We start from the raw sequence: 23,195 nt of genomic DNA on the forward strand, positions 1-23,195 counted from the left end.
CTTCCCGACAGAATGGGGATGATCTTGCTCCCCCTTGCCTGTAAATATAGTGCATTGCTATAGTGTTGTCAGCCAGCACTTGACTTGCTGATTCCTGAAGGTGTAGCAATGCCTTTTCATGCCAGGCCAATTGTCTTAACTTCTAAAATGCTTATGTGCAAGCAGGCTTCCTAAGGAGACCACAGTCCCTGAATTGCCAGTTAATCCAAATAAGCCCACTCACGCCCGCACATAGGAATCTATTATAAACGTTTTTGGAGGTAGAGACATGGATTAGGGAAATTCTTCTCCACACCTGAAGTTGCTCTGTCCACCCAATTTAAGAAAGATGATTTCCAGTGGGACTATGATCAACAAGTTGTCAGGACCCTGGTCTCAAACCCCAGTCTCAAATCCAGGCCCACTGGGTTCCTGAGAAGCAGTCTTGGACATCATGCCACACCAATTCAAATTATCAATGAATTCACAGACTTGAGTAGGTCAGCTTCCAGAATTTCACAACCAGCTTCCTGACTGGCTGGTAACCAATACAAAATCCCTACTTCCTTTCTGGCCTTGTCTCAGCGACAAGCCATTACCCACTAGCTGCTACTTGGATCCTGTTTGACCCTGTCTTGCCACCCCACCTGATCCTGCCTTGCTGCCTCACGCAACCCCACCAGATACCTCAGTGTACCTTCCCCTTAGATTAGATCTCTTGGCTATCATATCTCTTGTGTAGAGTAAATATAAAAATCAGAATTAAACTTTGCTTGAGTTTGATTAAAGAAGTGTGTTATAAAGAAAAGGCTTGAAAATAATGAGTTAAGTTCAGAAGGAATGCAGTGGAAAGAATGTCTGGTTCAAAAAAAAAAAAAAAAACAGAAGAAGTTTTTAAAAAGAAGGCCTCTGACCGATAGAGGTTACTGCAGATGGTTTTAAATAAGACAGATAATCTGTCTTAGAAGGAGGCAACATGAACCTTGATACCCCACATACTTCCTTGTTACCTCAAAAGTGTTCTCTCAAAGATTAGGGCCTATGCAAATCCAGGTGCAAACGAAGAACCGTTGGTCAGCAAAGAGACGGGGAAGAGATAGGGAGGAAAGGCCTTGGCAAATCTTATCTGGATTAAAACTGGAAATAAAAGTAAACTGTCTCAAATTGCCAATTACTGACTCAGCTAAAAACCAATGACATCACGTGTTTGTTAAAGCATTCAAAAAGTAAACTCTAACAGGGTTCATTGCGAAGACCTGCCTGGCCAAGTTGGAGCCAATCAATATGGGTCTAAGCACTCCTGGGTGTAGTCTATTTGTATCTATCTTTATCAAATACTTCTAAACGTTTCATTATTGTTAGTACATAATAAATTGATTATTTAGGCTTTTGGGGCATGTTTAGAGCAACTGTATAAATAGTTGCTCTAAACAGTCAGCCTTTAGATTTAATGAAGAAATTATGTTTAAATGAATGTTGTGGTAATACCCTGCATGAATAATAAGTACAACATCTTGCATGAGCTCTGACTACTTATCTGGACCACTCTTTAACCCACCTAATCCCTGGGCATCACATGTCTGCATGTGGCATCTGCTAGGTAGATATACTGATCTCAACCCCTTTTGCGTGGATCAAAGGTGAAGTGTGGCATACTGTGTGATGTGAGTGTATACTGCAAAGCATACAAGTATGAGACAGTCTCACTGATGTTCTTAGACAGACATGAAATTGACTTACGAGGTCTGTCATTGTTTGACACTGTTGTTGTAGAAGTTAGACCCTCACTGATCTGAAGTCTAATACTGATGCTCTGAATTCTAAGCTCCAAGTTGGACTTAGTTTTGGTTTCTGACATTGAAACCCAGCAAGGTAAGAAGTTTTAGGATTGTTTGCACCAAGTTAGTCACCTGTTCTCCTTGAATTAGCCATTCAGCTTCATGGTGATGAAAACTGTTGGAGCTATGAAGAGGACAAAAGGAAGGACTCCATTCTGATAACATGATGTTCCTACCATGAATTTCAGGTATTTTCTGTGAGCTGGACATAAGGAAATGTGAAAATAGGCATCTGGCAAGTCAAAAGCTGCAAACCAGTCCACAGGATCCAGTAAACTGATTGTAGAAACTGAGGTTGAAGGTGGTGAGGTGATGTAAAAGAATGAGTCTCCAACCCAGTCTTCTTTGTGAACAAAGTGGGAGTGGGAACAAAAAGGACCCTGCCTCTGAACTCCAGCGGCACTTTCTCCACTACTCCCACTTGAAAAGAGTCTACCTCCTGCTTCAACAGTCTCCTGTGAAAAGGGCTCCTGAAGACGAATCTGGGCAGAGGGGAAGGTGGCTAGAAGGGACTGAAACTGGATGGATAGTCCTTGTTTATGATCAAGGACCCCATGGTTCATGGTAATTATACCCCAAGCTTCTTGAAAATGGAAGACAGTTGCCATGGTAGAACAAAAAAGATCCTGTGATGTGCCAACCAAATTCCCAATGTTGGTGTCAAATGTGATGCTCATTCAAAGCTCCAGACTCAGGAGGCAGCAGACTGTTGCCTCCAGTGAAATATCTGCCTCTTCCTCAGTGGCTTGGAAGATCTTCGATGGCTGACCATAACACTTGAAATACAGCTGTTGTGTTGTCTGCTTTCTTTTTTGGGGTTGGGAGAGTGCCCCAAGGAATGCAAAGTTGCCCTGGAATCTTTCAGGGTATGATGTGCCTCATCAGTACCACTGCTGAAGAGCTTGTAGCTCTGAAATGGGAAGACCTTGTTGTTGCTTGGGCTTTCTTAGGGATTCCTGCAGACTGAAGCCACAACAGTCTTCTTCTGGCAATTGTGTTCACTGCCTTGTCAGACGTGTCCAGTTCAGCCTGCAAGGATATTCTAGCAGTCAATTGGACCTCAGCCAGGAGGGCTTTCAATTCTTCTTGATACTCCTTGAGTAGCTTATCCACAAAGTTAGTTTGTCCTAGTTGAAGAAATCACTGAGAGCAGAGCTTGGTAATTTGCAACCCACATTTGGAGGCTAGCAGATAAACAGACCTTCCAGCCAAAAAGATCCATTTTTTGAGACTCCTCTTCTCTGGGGGTGGATTTCAAAGAACCTTGCTGCTTTGTCCTCTAGACAAAACCAGAAAAAGCCAGGGGAAAGACAGTTGATAAAAATATTCAAACCCCTTTGCAAGGACTTATTTTTTGTCCACTCTCAGAGTTGGAGTCAATGCAGATGTGTGTCATGTTTTGACAGGTTCCAGCAGACCATCATTTATCAGCACAACTAATCTCCCTGGAGTTGCAGACTAAACCATGTCCAAGAATGTGTGTTTCTCTTGTACGGTCTCAAAGGGAATATCTAAGATTCTGCCATTTGTTTTATCAAGTCTTAGAAAACTGCAAATTCATCTGCACCATCTCCCACAAAGAAGAGATCAGGGTGGACAAAAATCAAGACTGTTTTCCTCAAAAAACATTTTAAAAAAATTTTAATAAAAGAAAAAGGTATCTAAAGAGTTTTAATCAAGCTATATCTTTGAACTATAATGTCTCATCATGGAATAGGGATTATAAATTCTAATTCTGTAGTATGAGACAATATATTCATGTAATGTTTAAGAAAAGTTTTCTAAATGAGTTCCAATAGTTCATGGATTAGGGACCCAATCTTATGGGGTTCCACAGGCTTCTCTATAGATTATTTAACCTTTAATCTTTCTATCTACCTAATGGGACTCAGTGTTCAGTCTAGAAAATACCATCAGAAATGCTTAGTTCGTTTTGCAGTTCTCAAACTGTGGCTGTGTCTCCAGAGGTAACATGCTTGTTAACAGCAAAAATGTTTGTAAATATACAGAGGTGAGAAATAACAGACCTCAACTCTGTTGTCCCTCTGCAAATTTGTGTACACAAAGTCAATCCCTTACCTCTCTCTAAAAGTACAAAGTTTCAAAAAGTTCAATGAATAGAAGATGGTTGGGGGCGGAATAGATCTAGACAAGGAGAAGAAGTCTGGAGATAAATGTAAGAAGCGAAGGACATAATATTTTAACAAAACAAGCATGTTTGCTGTTGAAGAAAAAATCCAGAATACTTAACGCTGTTGTTTTAGTTAAACAAAATTTAAATGTCTGTCTGGAGATGTTCTCCTCCTAATACAGTAGGACAAGATAATCCTCCAAAAATTAATGATTAACCTGTTGAACTGGAGATAGTTCACCTCCCAATGACTTCATAAATATCTGCTTCAATTACCTTTGGTAAATGAAATAACCAAACAATCATTCATTTTCTGACATAGCTGTAAAACTAATCTGAAAGTTTTCAAAATAAATCACAGTTTAAAAGTGTATAGTGTGTACCTTCTAAAAATGAAATCTACATTTATCTGTGTTGTGAAGAATATGTAATAAAGTTATAACAGCCAACAAGAATGCACTTTTATGTAGAAAACCATGATTAAAATGAGTCTCCCTGACTAGTGATTTAAATCAAATCCACCCTGGAAGAGATAAAGCCAGGACTGGGTGCTCCTACTCTGGAGAAAGTTGTTCCTCTCGACTCTCCTCTTTTTGCCCCTACAGCAGCCATGGATGAAAGATATTCTGTGGAGACTGACTGTGTTACCTCTTCAGAGAAGGAGACCTAGGACACAAAGGAGGATGCCGGCTTCCTGGAATAGGGCTGAATATGCCAGGGAGCCCAATATTGCCAGGGCATATATGGGTAATGCTATTGAAGATGCCCTGGGGAATATCAGATGGGATATCTTTGTATGGTCCTGATCTCTTTATAACTTCCTTCATTGACTGTTCCCCGAAATCTCTCCCCAACTTCTACTGAGCTACCCCGTGGTGAGATGGAGGACAAGTAGGAGATGATTCCCTGCTGAGTTAAGAGGAAGAGAAGAAAAAGAAATGTCCCCTCTCTAGACGAAGAGACAGTTGTATCAGGAGTACCCTGCCTGCAAACCAAGGACTGTGATATAGTACACCTCTTTGGCCAGATGTGGCTACTCTAAAGCAGTGGTTTTCAAACTTTTAGGCTGTGTACCCCTTTCCAAATAATGTCGTCTACTGTGTACCCTCATCTGAGATAAGGTCATAGTATGTCTATGATTTCATTATCAAATCTTACTAAATAAAATGCATTGTCTGCCATTACAGGACTTTTCTCACATACCCCCCGATGAGAGCTCGCATAACCTAGCGATATTTACACCCTAGTTTGAAAACCACTGTTCTAAAAGTAAAGGGTTTTGTATTGGCCTCCCTAAGCCTCTCTCCAGTAAAAGTGACTTTGGTACCTGAACCACAGACAGATCACTCAGTACTGTGTATTGCTTTTGTGCCAAGGAGGTCTGTACCAACATCTTGGGTTCAGTGAAGTATTCTGTACTGAGGTGATGGGTACCACCATCAACAAGTACCTAGTAGGTGGGGAGGTACTGGATACAGAGGTACTTGGTGCCTGGGTAGGACTGTGGGGCCCTGTGGTCCTTTGGCGGAGATGGTACCACTTGAGCTACCTTAGACTCTAGTACTTAAGTACTAGAATAGGTCTTTTCAGTCTTACGACTCTTCGTTGACTGAGCCAGGAGTGAGTCATGGTGACTTCTGTCTCCTGCTAGGTGTTGAGGAAGGTAATCTGCATCCTGGCTAGTCTTTGGTCATGCTCCTTCCTGCTGCAGTGACAACTATACCAACGTAATAGTGGATGAGGCCTCTGATGGGAAGTGGCTCTGAACAGATTTATCTCTCACTAGGCCACTTCTTTCAGATGGCAACTTGAAAAGCAGCATTACAAGTTAATGACTTCCAGCGACATGGAATGAATCAAAACTGACCCTTGGGAGAAGGATCTTAAAGCAGTTCACTAGATATTCTATGGTTTGGATGTCTTCTCCAGACTCGTATATCAGGCCATCCTTCGTTTTCCATTAGTGTAGTAAACGACTGCAATGCCTGTATGATGTTCTAATGTGGTTTGCTATGATTCATATCATATGATGCATGCTTTAGCCAGGTGACCATGCCTTGTTTCTTGACCCTGCTTATTTCCTCACAGCCTCCACACTGCCATTTGATGACAGTCCTGAATTTGTGTGTGTTTTGGCTGCTAACCAGACACGGACTTAAGGTGGCAATTCAGGGGGAAATGGAGATCTTCATAACTCTGCAAGTCTGAGTTCATTTACTGTGCAGTCGTACTCTCATATTATTGCTGGCTGAATCTCTTCGGAAGCATGTTGGCAAGATATGCACAAGGACAGGAAACCACACTGACCATACAGGTTGCTTCAGCACTCCTGTGACAATTCTCATAGCAGTATTCAATTGCATATTAACTTTAATATGTACAGTACCTGCCTGTACTGCATGGAATATTCAGCTGCCGAGGAGACGAAGGCCAAGATGCCCATCTGCAAGGTGAGTGTCTTCTCCGCAAGTAGTCCATGTCAAATATTGGCACTATCTGAGGCTATGATCCAGAACCACTCCGAGGTATCTTGCAGTACTGGGGTGCTGAACAAGGTGGACTGATCTTCTGGTTGAGGTCTTGCTGAAGATCTCCATTTGAGGAGGCCTGCATCAACTTCTGCAGCAGGAGAGTTTCAGCATTGCCTTCCTCCCTGTCTGGATGCACTTGGAGAAAACACACAACATCCTGGAATGTGTCCTTCCCCCAAGATATATGTTCGTTGGTATAGCAGGGCCACATGAGAAACAGGTATTAAACTCTAGTGATTTAGCTTCTACTAGTGTCCTAGGTCCCTGTGGGGAGTGGAGAGTAGAAGCTTTGTTTGTTAGCCTAGACAAGTTACTTTAAAAAAAAAAAAAAAAAACACACATAAGCCAGTGAGCATAAGGAACTCTCAACAAACTTTGAATTATACATTATACTAATTCTAACAAGTTAAGCTAAATCACACAATGAGCAAGAAAAGCAGACACTGCCAAGGACTCTGTCTTGCAGCCACAGGCAGTAAGAAAAACTGAAGGGCAGGAGACCCCCCATTCCATCCTTTATGTCCTCGGGTGGAGGGCATAAGAGCACAGGCATAGACCCAACCGACACTGCTAGCCAAAAATAATCCCTTTTTGTGCACATCATGAGTGGAATCTGTGTGGACAATTACCCAGAGAAGAACTAAAGTTAGGGGGTTTATTGTTTGGTTGGGTTTTTTTAAAGTACTTCTCCATGTGGTCCAAAATATTTCAACTCAAGACAGTGACACAGGATTGTCAAGGTTCCTTCCCCACTCTGAACTTTAGGGTACAGATGTGGGGACCTGCATGAAAACCTCCTAAGCTTACTTTTACCAGCTTAGGTTAAAACTTCCCCAAGGTACAAAATTCTTTTACCCTTGGATTTCCACTACCACCACCAAACTTTATCTGGGTTTACTGGGAAACGTAGTTTGGACACGTCTTTTCCCCCCCAAAATCCTCCCAACCCTTGCACCCCACTTCCTGGGGAAGGTTTGGTAAAAATCCTCACCAATTTGCATAGGTGATCACAGACCCAAACCCTTGGATCTTAGAACAATGAAAAAGCATTCAGTTTTCTTACAAGACGACTTTTAATAGAAGTAAAGGAATCACCTCTGTAAAGTCAGGATGGTAGATACCTTACAGGGTAATTAGATTCAAAACACAGAGAATCCCTCTAGGCAAAACCTTAAGTTACAAAAAAGACACACAGACAGGAATATTCATTCTATTCAGCACAGCTATTTTCTCAACCATTTCAAGAAATCATAATATAACACATACCTAGCTAGATTACTTACTAAATTTTAAGACTCCATTCCTGTTCTGTCTCCGGCAAAAGCATCACACAGACAGACACAGACCTTTTGTTTTTCTCCCTCCTCCCAGCTTTTGAAAGTATCTTGTCTCCTCATTGGTCATTTTGGTCAGGTGCCAGCGAGGTTACCTTTAGCTTCTTAACCCCTTACAGGTGAGAGGATTTTTCCTCTGGCCAGGAGGGATTTTAAAAGGGGTTTACCCTTCCCTTTATATTTATGACAAGGATGGTTACAGTATTTATAAGAAAAATGCTAATATATTTCCCCTTGATTTTAGTCATATTATAGACTTTCTGTAAAAGATGACTATGGACCTCAAGAGAGCAAAACTAAGTAAAATGCTCCAAAGTGCAAGAACAGTTCACTAGTCTAGTAATACATACACATGCTCTGCCTATGGAAAAGTGATTTATTAGACAGATTTATTACAATCTAGTTCATCCACCAAAAGACAATCTTGCAAACTCTACAGTTATCTATAGGATAGATTAAAATAATTTTTTGCTTTTATCTTAATTCCATAAGCCACAGGTCCTAAAGAAGTTAGCAGGGGTTCAAATACAATTGAAGATTTGTTGAGGAGTCATAGTACCAATGCCACTGTTCACCTATCCTCTGCTGTAAAGCAGGTAGAAAAGTGCAGAGTTTGAACTGATGCTGGATCATTAAAGATGAGCAGTGTGTTGGGAAGCTGTTGAAAGTTTAAATGAGATTTTTCAGATTTATGCATTTAAAATTTGAACTTAACATTTTTTGTGAAAAGGGGAGAACTAGAGGTTCAGTGTAGCTCATGCCTGGATCAAAACGATACACCTTTGCATGGCTGCCCTTGTTTGGAACTCATATACACACAGGCTCGGGTTGATTAAAAACAATAATCTTGGTAATCTTACCCAAAAAATGTTGCCTGCCCCCTGTTTATCACAGGCATTTAAAATCACGCAAAACCTACCTCATACCTATACTTTTCAGAAGCTCCGTAAAAGTGAATGTCATCTCATCCAAGTCAACTGCTGCAATAAAGATACAGATCCCCCACATGTCCTTTTTCTTTTCACTATAACCCACCTAGTGGAAGAGAGAACACAGTTTTAGCTTGCTTTTTGAGTTATCACCTGAGTATTATATACAGAACACTAATCTGTTAAACAGAAATCCCAGAAAACACCCAAAGCTATGATTTCTAATTACTTGACAAGTCAAGAGTTCCAAATATTTACATCTTCTAGATGAAAGTGCAAAGACATTCCAATACTCATTCCTGCAATGCAAGCTTGATTTCACCGGTAAACTTCCAAATACCCTTAGAATGGGAATGATTATGTTTCCACTGAAAAACACAGTGATGTGCTTCAGTTGTGCATAAGCAATACATTCTCATTAAGGCATATGGGTACTGTAAGTGCCTCAACCTTTGAGGACAAGGCAGATTACAGCTTTCAGGACCAGACATAATCACCTTAAAAAAAAAGGTCTTAAAAAAGGCTGGTACAAATTCACAAATGAAGGAAAATGTACAATTAGACGTGTGTGGGATGAGGGTCCCCAATGTTATTTTGCAGCCAATTCTGCTTAGTAGTTGGATGTTTAAAACCTTAATTTTTTTTTGGCAATGCTCATACTCAGTACAGTTTCTTGGGATCTGCCTACTGTCCACTGGATGTTCCTGAATAGTCTTCCCATTGTACTTTTTATTAGCCTTATTGACAAATTCTCAAGTCATTCCCTATGCAACATAACTCCCGGTGATAAGCAACAAACCTGAAGAAGCAGTGCCAACTAAATTCAACGTTTGTTAAAAGAAAAGGAGTACTTGTGGCACCTTAGAGACTAACAAATTTATTTGAGCATAAGCTTTTGTGAGCTACAGCTCACTTCATCGGATGCATTCAATGGAAAATTCAGTGGGGAGATTTATATACATAGAGAACATGAAACAATGGGTGTTACCATACACACTGTAACGAGAGTGATCACTTAAGGTGAGCTATTACAGCAGGAGAGCGGGGGGGCAGGAAAACTTTTGTAGTGATAATCAAGGTGGGCCGTTTCCAGCAGTTGACAAGAACGTCTGAGGAACAGTGGGGGGTTGAGGGGGGGAATAAACATGGGGAAATAGTTTTACTTTGTGTAATGACCCATCCACTCCCAGTCTTTATTCAAGCCTAAGTTAATTGTGTCCAGTTTCCAAATTAATTCCAATTCAGCAGTCTCTCCTTGGAATCTGTTTTTGAAGTTTTTTTGTTGAAGAATTGCAACTTACTGTAAACTCATTTTAAGGAGAGAAACTCTTGGATAATTTTAATTGCTATCCCTTATTTAGGTTTTATTGTTATTTAGTGAAGATGGCTCCCTATATGGAGAAAATCCTTACTAAATTAGTGTACCAGAAAAAGTCATATGGAGTCTAAAATAGGCAGTTTTGGAATGGAAATAAATAGCATCTCTTTCTCCTTGTTGGCTCTTTCCCACTGCTCCTAGTAACTGACAGATGGACTATCATGAAGTGGGATCACTGTCACTGTTCTCCCCACACAGTTTTGCAGGCTATTAAGGCACTTAAATAGCAGACAAAAAGCTTTGGGTACTCTGCCTCATGAGTAAGGCTAAGATTATGTCATGGTTATTTTTAGTAAAAGTCATAGACAGGTCATGGGCAATAAAAATATTCACGGAAGCCATGACCTCTCTCTGACTTTTGCTGCTGCAGCTCCATAGTTTCCCCCACCACTTGAGAGCTGTGGGGTTGCCCCTCCACCCTCAGCGGCTAGGAGCTGCAGCGTGACCATATTTCCAAAAAAGAAAACGGGACATCCCAGCCACTCACCTGAGGCATCCCCCTCTCCCAATGTGAGGCTGTTGTCTGTTGCTGGAACCCTGAGGAGCGCCCCCTTAAGAGTCTGTCACCTGTTGCTGGAATCCTGCCAGGGCCACATTGGCTGTCAGCTCCAGAGTCCTGCAGCCCCTGGAGCTGAAGCAGAGAATGTCAGGGAGGTCTCTGGAAGTCACAGACTCAGTGACTTCCATGACCCGTGACATAAACGTAGCCTTACTCATGAGTTTCTAGACTAGTGAATCAGATAAGAGTGAGAAAGTAACTGACAATTTGAACACTGACAATTTGGATAATACTGAACATTTATCTAGTCATTTAGAGTTAAGGAGAGTAAAACCAGGAAAAAAAATAAACCAAAAGCAGTAATTTACGATTTTATCGCATCAAAGAAAGTACGGAGGAAGTTGAAACTACAGAGAATGAGGAATCTCCTTGAAACTGGGTAGTACTATATCTGATCCAGTACACATGGACAAGTTCTAGAAGGTAGATGGCAAAATACCTAAACTTAGATCAAGCCAGTAAATCCACTCAAACTTTATACAATTACTTCTTTTGTAGTCTGACTGCAACGAAGTTTTTATTAAAAATAAACATCTATTTCAAAATGTGCACGCTTCCAGCTGTCTCAAGACAAGCCCAGATGAGAAGACAGTAAACTAAAACTAGCAATGAAATAAAATTGGGGTATGAGCTATCACACTTTTAAAGTGGCCTCATCACCATTTAAAGGAAAATTTGGATCATCTTACCTAGTAATAAGCAAGTTAGAGAACTGTCTAGAGAGACAAGGTGGGTGAGGTAATATCTTTTATTGGTCCAACTTCTGCTGGTGAAAGAGACAAGCTTTCGAGCTACACTGAGCTCTTCTTCAGGTATGGGAAAGGTACTAAGAGTGTCTCAGCTAAATACAAGATTGAACAGATAGTACATATTCTATGCTAAGAAACCATTCAAGGTGAAGTGACTCATTAGCACTTCTGTAGTCATGGGACAAAAAAAGGGGTTTAGTGGGTCACAGATTGTAATATGCCATATATCCAGTGTCTTTATTAAGACCATGATTTTTAGTGTCTAGCATAGCTATGAATTTAAGCTTCCTAGAGGAGAAAGGAAATTGGATGGAATTATTGGTGATTTGAGGAAGGGGAATAAGAAGGTAGAATCCTATATTAATGATAACACAGGAGTGGGTGGGGTTGGAAACTGTTAAGGGGTTTAGTTTGCTGGAATGGAGAAACTAGAAAGTGAATAGAATATGTAAGATTCTCTATTTTTTAGTTTTCATATTAGGCTTTATTAATGGGCTGTTTCTCACTAGTTGAAATTTGGAAGCTACCGATCAATGTTTCAAATGGATGATTAGCGCTCAGTGATTACCAGCGTATGAGTTTATGTCTAAGGCTATGTCTACAAGAGTTTACAGCGGCACAGCTGTACAGATGCAGCTGCACCACTGTAAAATCTCTCATATAGCCACTATGTCGACAGTAGAGCGCTCTCCCATTGATATAATTAAACCATCCCCAAGGAGTGGTGGTAGCTATGTGAGCAAGAAAAGCTGTCCCGCCAACATAGCGCTGTGCATACTATCACTTATGCCAACGAAACTTATGTCACTTGGGGGCATGGGGTGTTTTTCATACCCCTGAGCGACATAAGTTTTGCTGACATAAGTGGTAGTGTAGACATGCCTAAGTGTGACTACCATTAAAAGAAAACAGTAGGAAAAACAGTGGAATGGACTAAAATAATGAAGGTAAATTCTTCTGAATTCTTCACTATGGTTATGTTTTCAGTAGCTAGACTGAAGCAAGAATCCTTTCTAGAAGTGCAGAAAATGCGTTCTCAAAAATCAAATATGTCACTGAATTATGTTAGTAGGGTGAAAGATGAACAGACATATCTGATGATTCTGCAAATAAAACAGTGTCATCAATAAGTAACTACAGTGATAATTTAAGTTCCTGTTCCAGACCTTCCAGCAACTATCTGTTCAACATCATCTTGACTCAGGAAGAGTCTCTACCCGTCTTGATGTCCACAGGTCAGTTGAATTCAGAGTTTCATCAATCCTTACAAGACCTACACTTCTGTTCGGTCACCTCAATTATTTTTAGTCCATTCAGACAGGTTTGGTTGCAATGATAAAACTTTACAGGTTAGGTCATGAAATAATATCAGTATTGAAAGACAGATATAAAGACCTCATTAATTAGACAGACTTGAGAGATGTGTTTTACCTGAAGTATTTTAGCTTTTCATTTTTGGCCATCTTTGTCTCAATTTCTCATTAAATCTACCACCTTCACAACTCTTAGAAAGTCAGGCAGTAACTCACTGATGCCACATATCTAGCTACTGAGATTCCTAGGGATTGAATCTCCCCTCACAACAGGATGTCTACAACCATAACCTACTCCTAGGGTGACTTCAGTGAGTAACGGATTACGAGACTTCTCCACCTCTAGCAGAAGGTGGGTTTGTCCTACTGACCTAAGGAAGTCTGTCCATCTGTTTGACCATGGTCCCCTCCGATCATAAAAACAAAATTATTTGAACAGAGGGTGGGGCAGCCAATCGTGAGGTGGACCTGCTGTACAATATCCTACATAATGTCTAGAATTGTCCTTCTGCACCGCTGGCATCAAGATACTGTGCTTCTGCTTGGAGAGTCACAAACTAAACCAAGTAGTTGTATGTTTTCCTCATTATGCAATAGACTGATTATCGCCCACCTGGACTAGTATGCTACTAGTATTCTACCTGCATAGTTAAACTAGAGCTTTTACTCTGACAGGTTCTCTTTATTTAGAAGCTGGGGCTTACTTAACTTTAGCCCATTAATGATTGTGAAACCTACTCCAAGAGTAATTCCCATTTTCTCTAGACTCTTATACCCGTGAGTGCCTCTGTGATTGTGCCTCTTGATAGCATTATGTTACTGGTACAAAGCACAAGGAATTTATTACTAAGGGACAGACAGCTGCTCTTACCTATATATAGCTCACTTACTTCGAAAACTCAGATTTAAGATTAGTTTTGAGCATTCACAGTCAAAATCACTTATAGCCCTAAAAATTATTTAATACCTTTATAAAAATCCTGCTACATGGCTATCCTTCATTGAATGCTCACCAATAGAAAAGCCAAGGTATTGGTAAGCAAATCAGTAAAATGCTTATTTACTTTTGACTATGTAGTAAGAATTGTGCCTGCATGGTGTATATTGAAGAGATTATTCTTTCAGTTCATACCATCTTAATATGCTGCTCTCTCAAGACTAAAGTGTTTATTCATGTCAAAATAACTAGATAAATGTAGACTTTTTTTTCCCCCCTCTGCTTACTTCATGCATTTGAGATTGCAGTAAAAAAATGCAAGTTTTTGTCTAATCTCTTTTCTTTGATTTATTACTATTAAGGAAGAAACAAACCAATAGTTAATCAGAAATCCTCCACCATTCCTAAATGTTTCCTTGAAAATGCCAGTTAGCCAGTCCCTTTGGATTCCTTCTTGGAATGTGAAATATAATGAAGTTGGCATTAAGTCTGAAGAGGTTATTAAAGTGTAAGACCAAACACTCTTTGTTTATAGTTGTCATGGGGCAAACAACATTTAACTTTCAAGGGCACAGAATATTTTTCTACTCTTTTTAAAAATGTTTCTATTTTACAGGAAACTCGCAATACATGGGAAGTCCTAAGAAGGCTCACATATAATACTGAAATTCTTTGTTATTTTCTATTGCAAACAAAAATTCATTTTTCATTTGGATTCTTATTTGGAACTATTGCTACTTAAATGCTTGAATTTAATAAAATTTATTATTATGATTGTTTCTGTTTTACCCACACTGAAGGCTGAATCCTGCAGCTGTGATAGGGGCAGTGTGTGTGGGGAAGTGGATTACTCCCCCTTTATGCTCCTGGATCCTATCTCCAGTTGAGAATGAGGCTCCTGGTGCAAACTAGGAAAGTCAGAGGCCTATTCCAAGTTGAACTGGCTGGCAAAGTCTTCCAAGGGGCCACTCTACCAGCCAGGAATCTACCTGGTATAAGCTGTGCTCAGAACACTGTCTTTTCTCTGAAGCACCCTTAATGCTGGACCAGAGAGATGAGGCACTTCTGCTGCCTCTTCGATATACTGCCACACAGATTCCTCTTTTGAAGGGGAGTCCATAACTGGCTGTTTAATCAGACTTTATCTTGCTTGAGTAAACCAGTTGTAATAGGAGACTAGGGTCTACCCCTGAAAATTAATGAAATTTGAGCTATGATAATCATGTATAGTCAATGGAGATATTAGTGAAGGAGTATCACTGGGGAATCACCCCGTGAATATTTGTGTGTGGAGGGTTGAAGTTGGTGACCTCCATGGCACCATTCCTTCAGAATCTGCAGAGTTTCCTTCTGTACTTGTCAGCACCAATGGAACCCCTATTACTGGGGATCCCAAAGCAACCACTCCCAAAAGTAGACCAGGCAATATGATTCCATGGACAGCCATGCTGGCAGGGAGTACAGGATGGCTCTAACAGGTCCTAGAGCCAGCGGAGAGGGGCACAGCCTCTACGAGTATATCCCTGTGCCTCTGCCAGATTCCTTAAGGTCTGATGGGTTTAGGTTCTGAATCCCCAGCTTTGTCTGTGTCACAGCAAGCCCCGATGGAGGATTTGAGGGGGAAGTCTGAGAGGAGAAATCTGACAGGTCGTTTCTCCCTCCCTCTGGGCCAATCCAGTGGGCTTTCCAATAGGAAGGCACAATCTAGCTCGTAAGAATGTCTACACTGGACCAGAACACCAGTCTATCTAGCCAAGCATTATATTTCTGACAGTGGTCAGTACCACATGCTTCAGAGGAAGAGGTAAAGTCTCCACAGTGTATAATTATGCAGTACCATGTCTAGGAGTGAAATTTTGTCCTAACCTAGTGGTTGGTTTATGCCATGAGGGCTTGTACTCCCTAAATGCTTTTATCCTAGCCAGTTTAACTGTAGATAGAATTATTATTCATATAAATGTCTAGTGTTTTTTTGAATCCTATTAAGACCTTGGACACAGGAAAGGTACATCTACATTGTAGCTGGAGGTGTAATTTCCACCTCACGTAGATACACATGTGCTAACCTTAGTCAAGCAAGAGGATTGTACTCAGGTGGCAAGCCTGTGCCATGCAGGTGTTTATATCAATTTTATTGTTTCACCTAGTATAGACTCTGGAACAATACTGCACTGATTATTAGAATATTTTATAACCAGAAATTTACTTTTTAGATGTTTGTCTTCTACAAAGTCTGGATCTCATATTGAAAGACTAAATCTTCTCCACTTAACTAGATAAACCAAGGACAAAAAAAACTTTTGTCTTTTCCACTTGATATTTGTGGTTCTTAAGTATGAGCAGAGGAACTGCTTAAGACTTCAATCCTGGCAATAAAAAAAGCAGTCTCAGACTTTGCTGGGAGAGGGATTTTTATTTTAAGCTGCTAAATGTTAACAAAGTAAGACTGATTTTTAATTACGTCAGGGTTGTAAAATTTGACATGAATAGTAAAAACACTAGTCAAATAGAACAGCAAGGCCCAGGGACATCACCCTGTATGAAGCCCACCCAGTTTCTGAACTCCTCACCACTATGAAGGGAAAGGCGCTAACATTTCTACCAGGATGTTGTCCCTAGACCCTACACAGCAGCTCCTAGAAAAGAGAAGCTACTGACATGTATGTGAACTTTAGAGAGCTTCTTCCCCCTGCCCACCTAGACTAAAAACAGTCTCTGCTACTCCATCCTTATAGCCAAAAGAACTTTTTTGATAAATGGTTTCAATACCCGCCTCCACTCATAGAGGTCTGTGACGTCAGTTTTAAGATCAAGACTCTCAATCTATTCAAACTACATGCTACTCTCTGGAAAAATGGATTTACCAGATCTCCAGTGGAAAATAGCCATGGTAATTTTAGAAAGTACATTAAGTCAATACCTTGGACCAGCAGAATTTAATTCTGGCTCTCAGAGCTGTATGGTTTTTAACTCCTACTTAGAAAAGCCGGAAGACAGGCGCTATGAATGAAAGGGCCTCCTCAGCCATGACTAGACACAGCACCAATATTAACTTGTAATGAAATCTGAAAAGCTGTGTTAACAAAAAAAAAAGTAATTTGTTTTTATTAGTACTATTCATACTGTTTTTATTTTTATCAGGACTACTCTTCCTGTTTTTATCCCCTACCTAGGCCCTCACAGACTATGGTTGAGAAAAAAAGTCACAAGACAGAAGTGATAAAATAATTGACTCAGTATTATAATGCTGATAAGTAGTAATTGGTGGTCTGGAGAGTTGACTGGTCACAAAGTCCTGGTTTAACTACCATTTACAGTAAATATGAATTTTTTTTTTAAATCAGTACATTTATTTAACTACACAGAACAAAAATGAGGTTATGCAAGTTAATTTATACAGATGTGTACACACAGAAACCTTTGTACTTTCTGATCTTGATATAAACCTGCATCAGAATGATAGCACTGTAGCATTTCATTTTAAAATAATTTGAAATTTTTATTAATTTCTTTCTTGGGTGGGCTAAGGCAACACGTTAGGCTAAGCACAGCTACAGAGCTCAGTATTTGGAATCAAATATTATTGTGAGAATTAACTATACCAAGTACTCACTAGAGTTCCATCAGCAGATGTCACTTTTTCATAGGTCTTCCAAGCATTTGCTCTTACAATATCTGATACTCGTAGAGTGTCACAAAGTGCAACAAAGTCAGTTTCTCCAAACTCAAGCCTAGGAGAGAGGGTGAAAAAGACTATTAGTCTGGTCTATACGTAACAAGTTAGTTTAAACGCAAATTTATCTCTGACATGGTTACGAAGTATAAAACATTAGATATCATCTGACACATCATTAGATACAAAGCCCATTCTGTTGAGCATCCTGCAAAAAGGCTGGAAAAGTTACCTTGTACATGAAGATCATATTTAGAAGTTTTAATGTACCACAATACCTACATAACTCAAACCTGGAAGTCGCTTATAACTGGAGAATTGCACAGATACAGAATTTGTATCGACATCTGACCCGCAAACATAGTCCTCAGATATAAAGCGGATATCCGCAGATTTTCAGGGCTCTACCTATAACACCAAAACCCCAGGAATGGGTTGAAGGAAGGTCATAGCCTAAAACTAGTAACTAACGCGCATCCGATGAAGTGAGCTGTAGCTCACGAAAGCTTATGCTCAAATAAATTGGTTAGTCTCTAAGGTGCCACAAGTACTCCTTTTCTTTTTGCAAATACAGACTAACACGGCTGCTACTCTGAAACTAGTAACTAACAGTGCACCACGATTGGAATAGCCCTAACAAAAAGTCAGAATTAAGACCCAGGAACTGGCCTTACATTAGAACTTCTAATCTAATCCTAAAATTCTAGATACATGTACATCAGCTACCTGTAGCAGAGAGAGAAGCAAATCCTTCTGTCTTTTTAAAAAGTCTATACTCCTCCTCTCCCTCCAATACAACTAGAAGGTGAGTTGGTGTAGCATGAAAAACTATCTTAATTTGCTACTTAGGGTGTACTGAGCATGCTCAGTAACATCTGCTGAAGTCACTGCCCTTCCTTGGCATCAGATTCTGCAGACTGCTTTTTACAGGGGTTAAAAAGGGGCAAATTGGAGGAGGCGGGTGGCCAGGGTGTGAGCAGGGGGTGGAAACTGACTGGGAGGGGGGGTTCAAGCAGCTGGAGGCAGGGTTAGGATAAGGGCTGAAGAGCAAATCAAGGACGGGGAATAGGAGCCGGTGTTAAGCCCACCAGTGAGGTGCTGCCAGAGGGCAATAGAGGGCAAAACCCTAGCACAGGCAGGGGCAGAGGGGGTAACAGTTACTCTGGTGGACTGAGACAAACGTTTGCAAAAATGGGGGAGAAGGGGATGTCAGAGGGTCCTTTTTATTTCCTGTCCCAGAGGACAGTAAGTCTCAACATGAGCATCCCAGGGCTGGGTTCTTAAAGGCACAGGTATCCCAATGCCTAGTCATTGCAGCTCCTCTGTCTGATGTAACCCTACTGAGGTGCTGAAGGACACCTGAGTCAGTGAAATATTTTACCCCCCTCAGAAACAAAGAATCCCTTATCAGTGTATGTGACCGCATAAAGTCTCATAGCAGTTCACAAATTTGTCCTATCTGCTGCTGGGATTCTCTGAATTACTCTTAGCAGCTCATCATTTACCTTTGTTATTGTGCAAATGCATGTCATTGTGCTATTTAATTTATATTTTAATAACAAATACTCATTGAAAATATGTATAAGTAAGTACTTGCTAGTAGTTTTAGCATTGACATCTGCATTTCTAGTATTGCACTATGATTTTTACTGTGATTTCTAATTTGGAATTTTTCATTCTAACTTTTTCTTCTGTACCGGGAAAGACGAGAGGTAGCAAATTAGGACAAGTCAGCAAATAAGAACAAACTTACACATCAGTAACTACTACTTGTTAGGTTTCAGAGTAGCAGCCATGTTAGTCTGTATCCATAAAAAGAAAGGGCATACTTGTGGCACCTTAGAGACTAACAAATTTATTAGAGCATAAGCTCTCATGAGCTACAGATGAAGTGAGCTGTAGCTCACGAAAGCTTATGCTCTAATAAATTTGTTGGTCTCTAAGGTGCCACGAGTATGCCCTTTCTTTTTACTATTTGTTACAATTTGCTATCCATGTTCCAGTAGCAGATTTGGTCAGATAATAGTTTAATATCAATAACTGCTACTGGTGGCAAATTACACCAGATAGCAGGGTTGGGCTTTTGTTTACTTGTTTGTTTTTACAATACCTTAGATATCAGTAACTACTGATGGTAGCAAATTAAGACAGATAGTTTTTCACACAACCCCGGCCAGGGCTGTCCTTTGGACATTTGGGGGCTGAAGAGCTGGAAGTGATCAGGAACCCAGGTAGGGCCCAGCCTTACATTCTGGGTTTTAGTTGTTAACAGGTCAACACTAAGGTTACATCAGCATGAATTACTTAAACACTTCCTCACTACAGGTGCCTCCAGTCAGAGCCAGGTCTTCAGCGGTTACAGTTCACTACGGCGAGCTGGGGTGTTTAGCTGGCCACAGCTGACGCGGCCAGCCCCAGCGAGGCTAAGGAGGACACGGTCCGTTTGACGGACGGCGGCGAGCGCGGAGTTTATACAGCCAGGGCCACCTCTGCCCAGGGGCGCTGAGCACCGCCTCAGCCATCACGCCCAGGACACCGCAAGCTTCCGCGTCTGCCCGAGCGGAGCTGCCCGCACCCAGGACGTGCCCGGAGCAGCGAGAGGAAGGGGCGGCGCCACGGGTGCTAGAGCCCCAGACAGGCAGCGGGACGCCGAGGATCCCGGGCTAGGGAAGCGGCGGAGGAGGCGCCGGGCCGGGAGAGGGGAGCTGCGACTCTCACCTGGCGGCGGCAGGCGGAGGCGTGCCGCAGTCCGGGCTGGCTCGCTGGCCCTTGGCAGCGGCGGCTGCTGCTCCCCCCTTCCGGGGGGGCTTGGGGGGCATGTCGGGCGCGCGCTCGAGCGCGCGGAGCCGCCACAACCGTTGGGTCAGAAGTTTAAATGTCCACCGAGGCGGGGAGAAGGGAAACGGACAAACCGGTTCCCCGTCACAGCTCAAACCGCGGGAAAACGTCACGTCCGCCCCGCCCACAGGGCGGAGCGTAGCGTCACTTCCCAGCCCTCGCTCGCTGCAGAGCAGGGGGGAGAGAGAGCGTATTCCAAAGGGGGCGGAGCCTGAGTACAAAAAGGAGGCTGAGAACCCGGAAGAGGAATTCGGAGTCTTGGCAACAGAGGCTACAGCTCGAGCCGTTCAGCCAATAAGCTCCCCCGTTTCTCCTAGCCAATAGAGGAGCTGCTGCCGCCTCTCTGTACTCTGGGTGTCCCAGCAGCTGGAGTAGCTGCCTGACCTTGAGCCCGGCCGCTAACTGGGGGCCCCCAGCCTGGGGCCCCGCCTTCCCTCAGCCGCTTCCCAGCCCCGCTCCAAGCCCTCCCGCAAGACCCCTCCCCACCCGCCGCTCTTTGCCCTCCTCCCCCAGGCAGCTGCGTGGCAGCCGAGCCAAACAGCCGGTCAGTAGCGCCTCCCGAGAGCGGGCTGGCGGCGCTGCTGAACAGCTGAGCGGTGAGGCCGCCGGACCAGTGGCGAATTTAGAGTTCGTGGGGCTCTGTTCTCCGCTTCGTTTTGGGGGGCCCCCGCGGGGACCCAGCCGAGAAAAAAAAACGTTCTCTCTTATCTCCCCCATCCCCGTTTTTCATTGGTTTTTTCCTTCATCCTCCGCCTATATTATAAGCGATAGCAAGTAAATGAAAATAAAGGGAGGTACCTGGAATGTTTTTGTAGTCTTAACTCTTTTTTTTCCCCAAAGACCACTTGAAAGTTGCTGAGAGTCTCAGCCGACTTAATGGTCTTTCCGTATCTGGTTTGTACCGTTACCTAACTATGGTAAAGTGCTTTGGATAAGAGTCCTTTATTAAAAAAACGTAAATAAACATTGCGGTCTGGCCAGGAGTTTGGGTGCGTGAGGGGGCTCTGGGTTGGGATGCGGGGTCTGGCTAGGAGCTAGGGTGTGGGAGGGGGCTCAGGGCTGGGGCAGAGGGTTGGGGTGTGGAGCACTTACCTGGGGCAGCTTCTGTTTGGTGCGAGGGGTGCAGGAGCTCCCATTTGGTGCTCAGGGTGGGGATGGGGGGTGCAGGAGTCAGGGTGGGGGGCTGAGGGTGTGAGCCAGGTGTGTGGGGGCCACCCCTGCCCTGAGCAGCTCAGGGCTATGGTGTGTGTGTGTAGGGGGCAGTGCGCAGGGGTGGGGAGAGATCGGTGTTGGGACAGTCCCAGTCGCTTACCTGTCCCACCACTGCTCCTGTTCACTGCCAAAGGGAGCTTCTGTGGTAGCAGCAGCACGTGAGAGCTGAGCGCCCCTGGCCTGCCACGCCCTTTCCCTGACTTTTTTCCGGGGGCCGCCAGCAGCAGTGCATGCCAAGGACTGCACCTGCTCTGCCCAGCATCCAGAGGAGCAGAGCAACAGGACAGGTGCCCCACCAGGGAAGCATGCACGCCACCCCTATGGCGCGCCCCCGCCGGCCCCTCACCTGGCTGCCTGCTGTGACACGTGGGGCCCCCAGCGCCAGCCTATAGGAGGAGTACTGGGAGCCAGCAGGAGCCCGGCTCACTAGCTGGGGGAGCGCACCGCACCTCTAGCACGGCTCTTAAATGGCTCCCTCCCTGCTCTTCACCACAGCTTCTGCCCCCACTGGTGGTGCTGGACCGTGCTGGGCTGCCTGGCCTTGGGGCCCCTTGTAGCTGGGGGGGCCCCATGCCAGGGCACTGTGTGTTTCATTGTAAATCCGCCTCTGCACCAAACAGCTGTGGCTGGTGGAAGCTTAGCACCCACTATGTTTTTCTATGGGTGCTTGAGCCCCAGAGCACACGGAATCAGCTCCTATGATTGTGATCATCTAGTCCAGTGGTTCTCAATCGGGGGTCTGGGGCCCCATAGGGGGCCTCTAGCAGGTTTCAGGGGGACCTCCAAGAAGGGCCAACATTAGACTCTGTGTGGCCCAGGGCAGAGCACTGAAGTCCCCCCACATGGGGCTAAAGCCCAGGTCCCCGAGCCCCGCCACCTGGGACTGAAGCTGAAGCCTGAGCAATGTAGCTTTGTGGGGGGCCCTGTAGCCTGGGGCCCCAGGCAATTGCCCTTGCTAACCCCTAATGCCGGGCCTGGCTTTTATATGCAGAAAACCAGTTATTGTGGCAGAGGTGGGCCGTGGAGTTTTTATAGCATGTTGAAGGGGGGCCTCAGAAAGAAAAACTGCAGGTCGCAACCCAGTATTGGGTCACGGAATGTAAGGCACTGGGTCGTGGCGGTTCTGGTCAGCACCATCGACTGGCCCATCAAAAGTCCCATCGGTGGTACTGCCTGGCTAAGGCAGGCTAGTCCCTACCTATTCTGACACCGCGCTGCACCCTGGAAGTGGCCAGCAGCAGGTCCGGTCCTAGGTTTTGGGGGGGGGTCACAGGGCTCTCCATGCTGCCCCCTCCTTGAACACCGGTTCCCAGCCAATGCCAGCTGCGGGAGGGCAGTGCCTGCAGTCGAGAGCCACACGGAGCCGCTTACGCGCCTCCACCTAAGAGCCAGACCTGCTACTGGCCACTTCTGTGGCACAGCACTGTCTGCGGTGCCAGGACAGGCAGGAAGCCTGCCTTAGCACCCCCACTGTGCCGCCTAGCGGGAGATGCCCAAGTTAAGCCCGTGCCCCAATCTCCTGCCCCAGCCCTGAGCCTCCCCCGCAAACCCAAAGCCCCTTCCTGCACCCAAAATGCCTCATCCCTGATCCCACCCCAGAGCCTGCACCCCCAGTGCAGAGTCCTGACCCTCCTGACCTTCTCATGCACCCCAACCTCCTGCCCAGTCCTGAGCCCTCCCAAACCTGGAGCCTCCTCCTGCACCCCAAACCCTCATTCCCAGCCCCACCCCAGAGCCTGCACCCAGAGCCCTGACCCCCTCCTGCAGCCAAACCCCCTGCCCCCAAACCTCCTG

General features: G+C 43.8%; 1 protein-coding gene across 5 annotated transcripts in view; it reads right to left on the reverse strand.

Moving 5' to 3' along the window:
- Positions 1–20,321, reverse strand: part of RB1 (RB transcriptional corepressor 1) — a 172,319-nt gene extending 151,998 nt beyond the window's left edge. The window contains exons 1-5 of one of the 5 annotated variants that reach the window (XM_073343928.2): positions 20,070–20,321; positions 17,292–17,409; positions 10,608–10,751; positions 8,733–8,848; positions 8,373–8,471 (exon numbers count right to left, since the gene is read on the reverse strand). In XM_073343928.2, coding sequence (XP_073200029.1) covers positions 8,373–8,471; positions 8,733–8,848; positions 10,608–10,751; positions 17,292–17,409; positions 20,070–20,170 — 578 coding nt within the window. In that variant the 5' untranslated portion in view covers positions 20,171–20,321. Of the gene's footprint in view, positions 1–8,372; positions 8,472–8,732; positions 8,849–10,607; positions 10,752–17,291; positions 17,410–20,069 lie in introns of those variants that run through there. The other 4 variants (XM_073343945.2, XM_073343935.2, XM_073343955.2 and 1 more) reach the window with 4 other exon arrangements.
- Positions 20,322–23,195: the final 2,874 nt, after the last annotated feature.

This window comes from Lepidochelys kempii, chromosome 1 (genome assembly GCF_965140285.1).
Source record: "Lepidochelys kempii isolate rLepKem1 chromosome 1, rLepKem1.hap1, whole genome shotgun sequence".
NCBI classification, from domain to species: Eukaryota; Metazoa; Chordata; order Testudines; family Cheloniidae; genus Lepidochelys; species Lepidochelys kempii.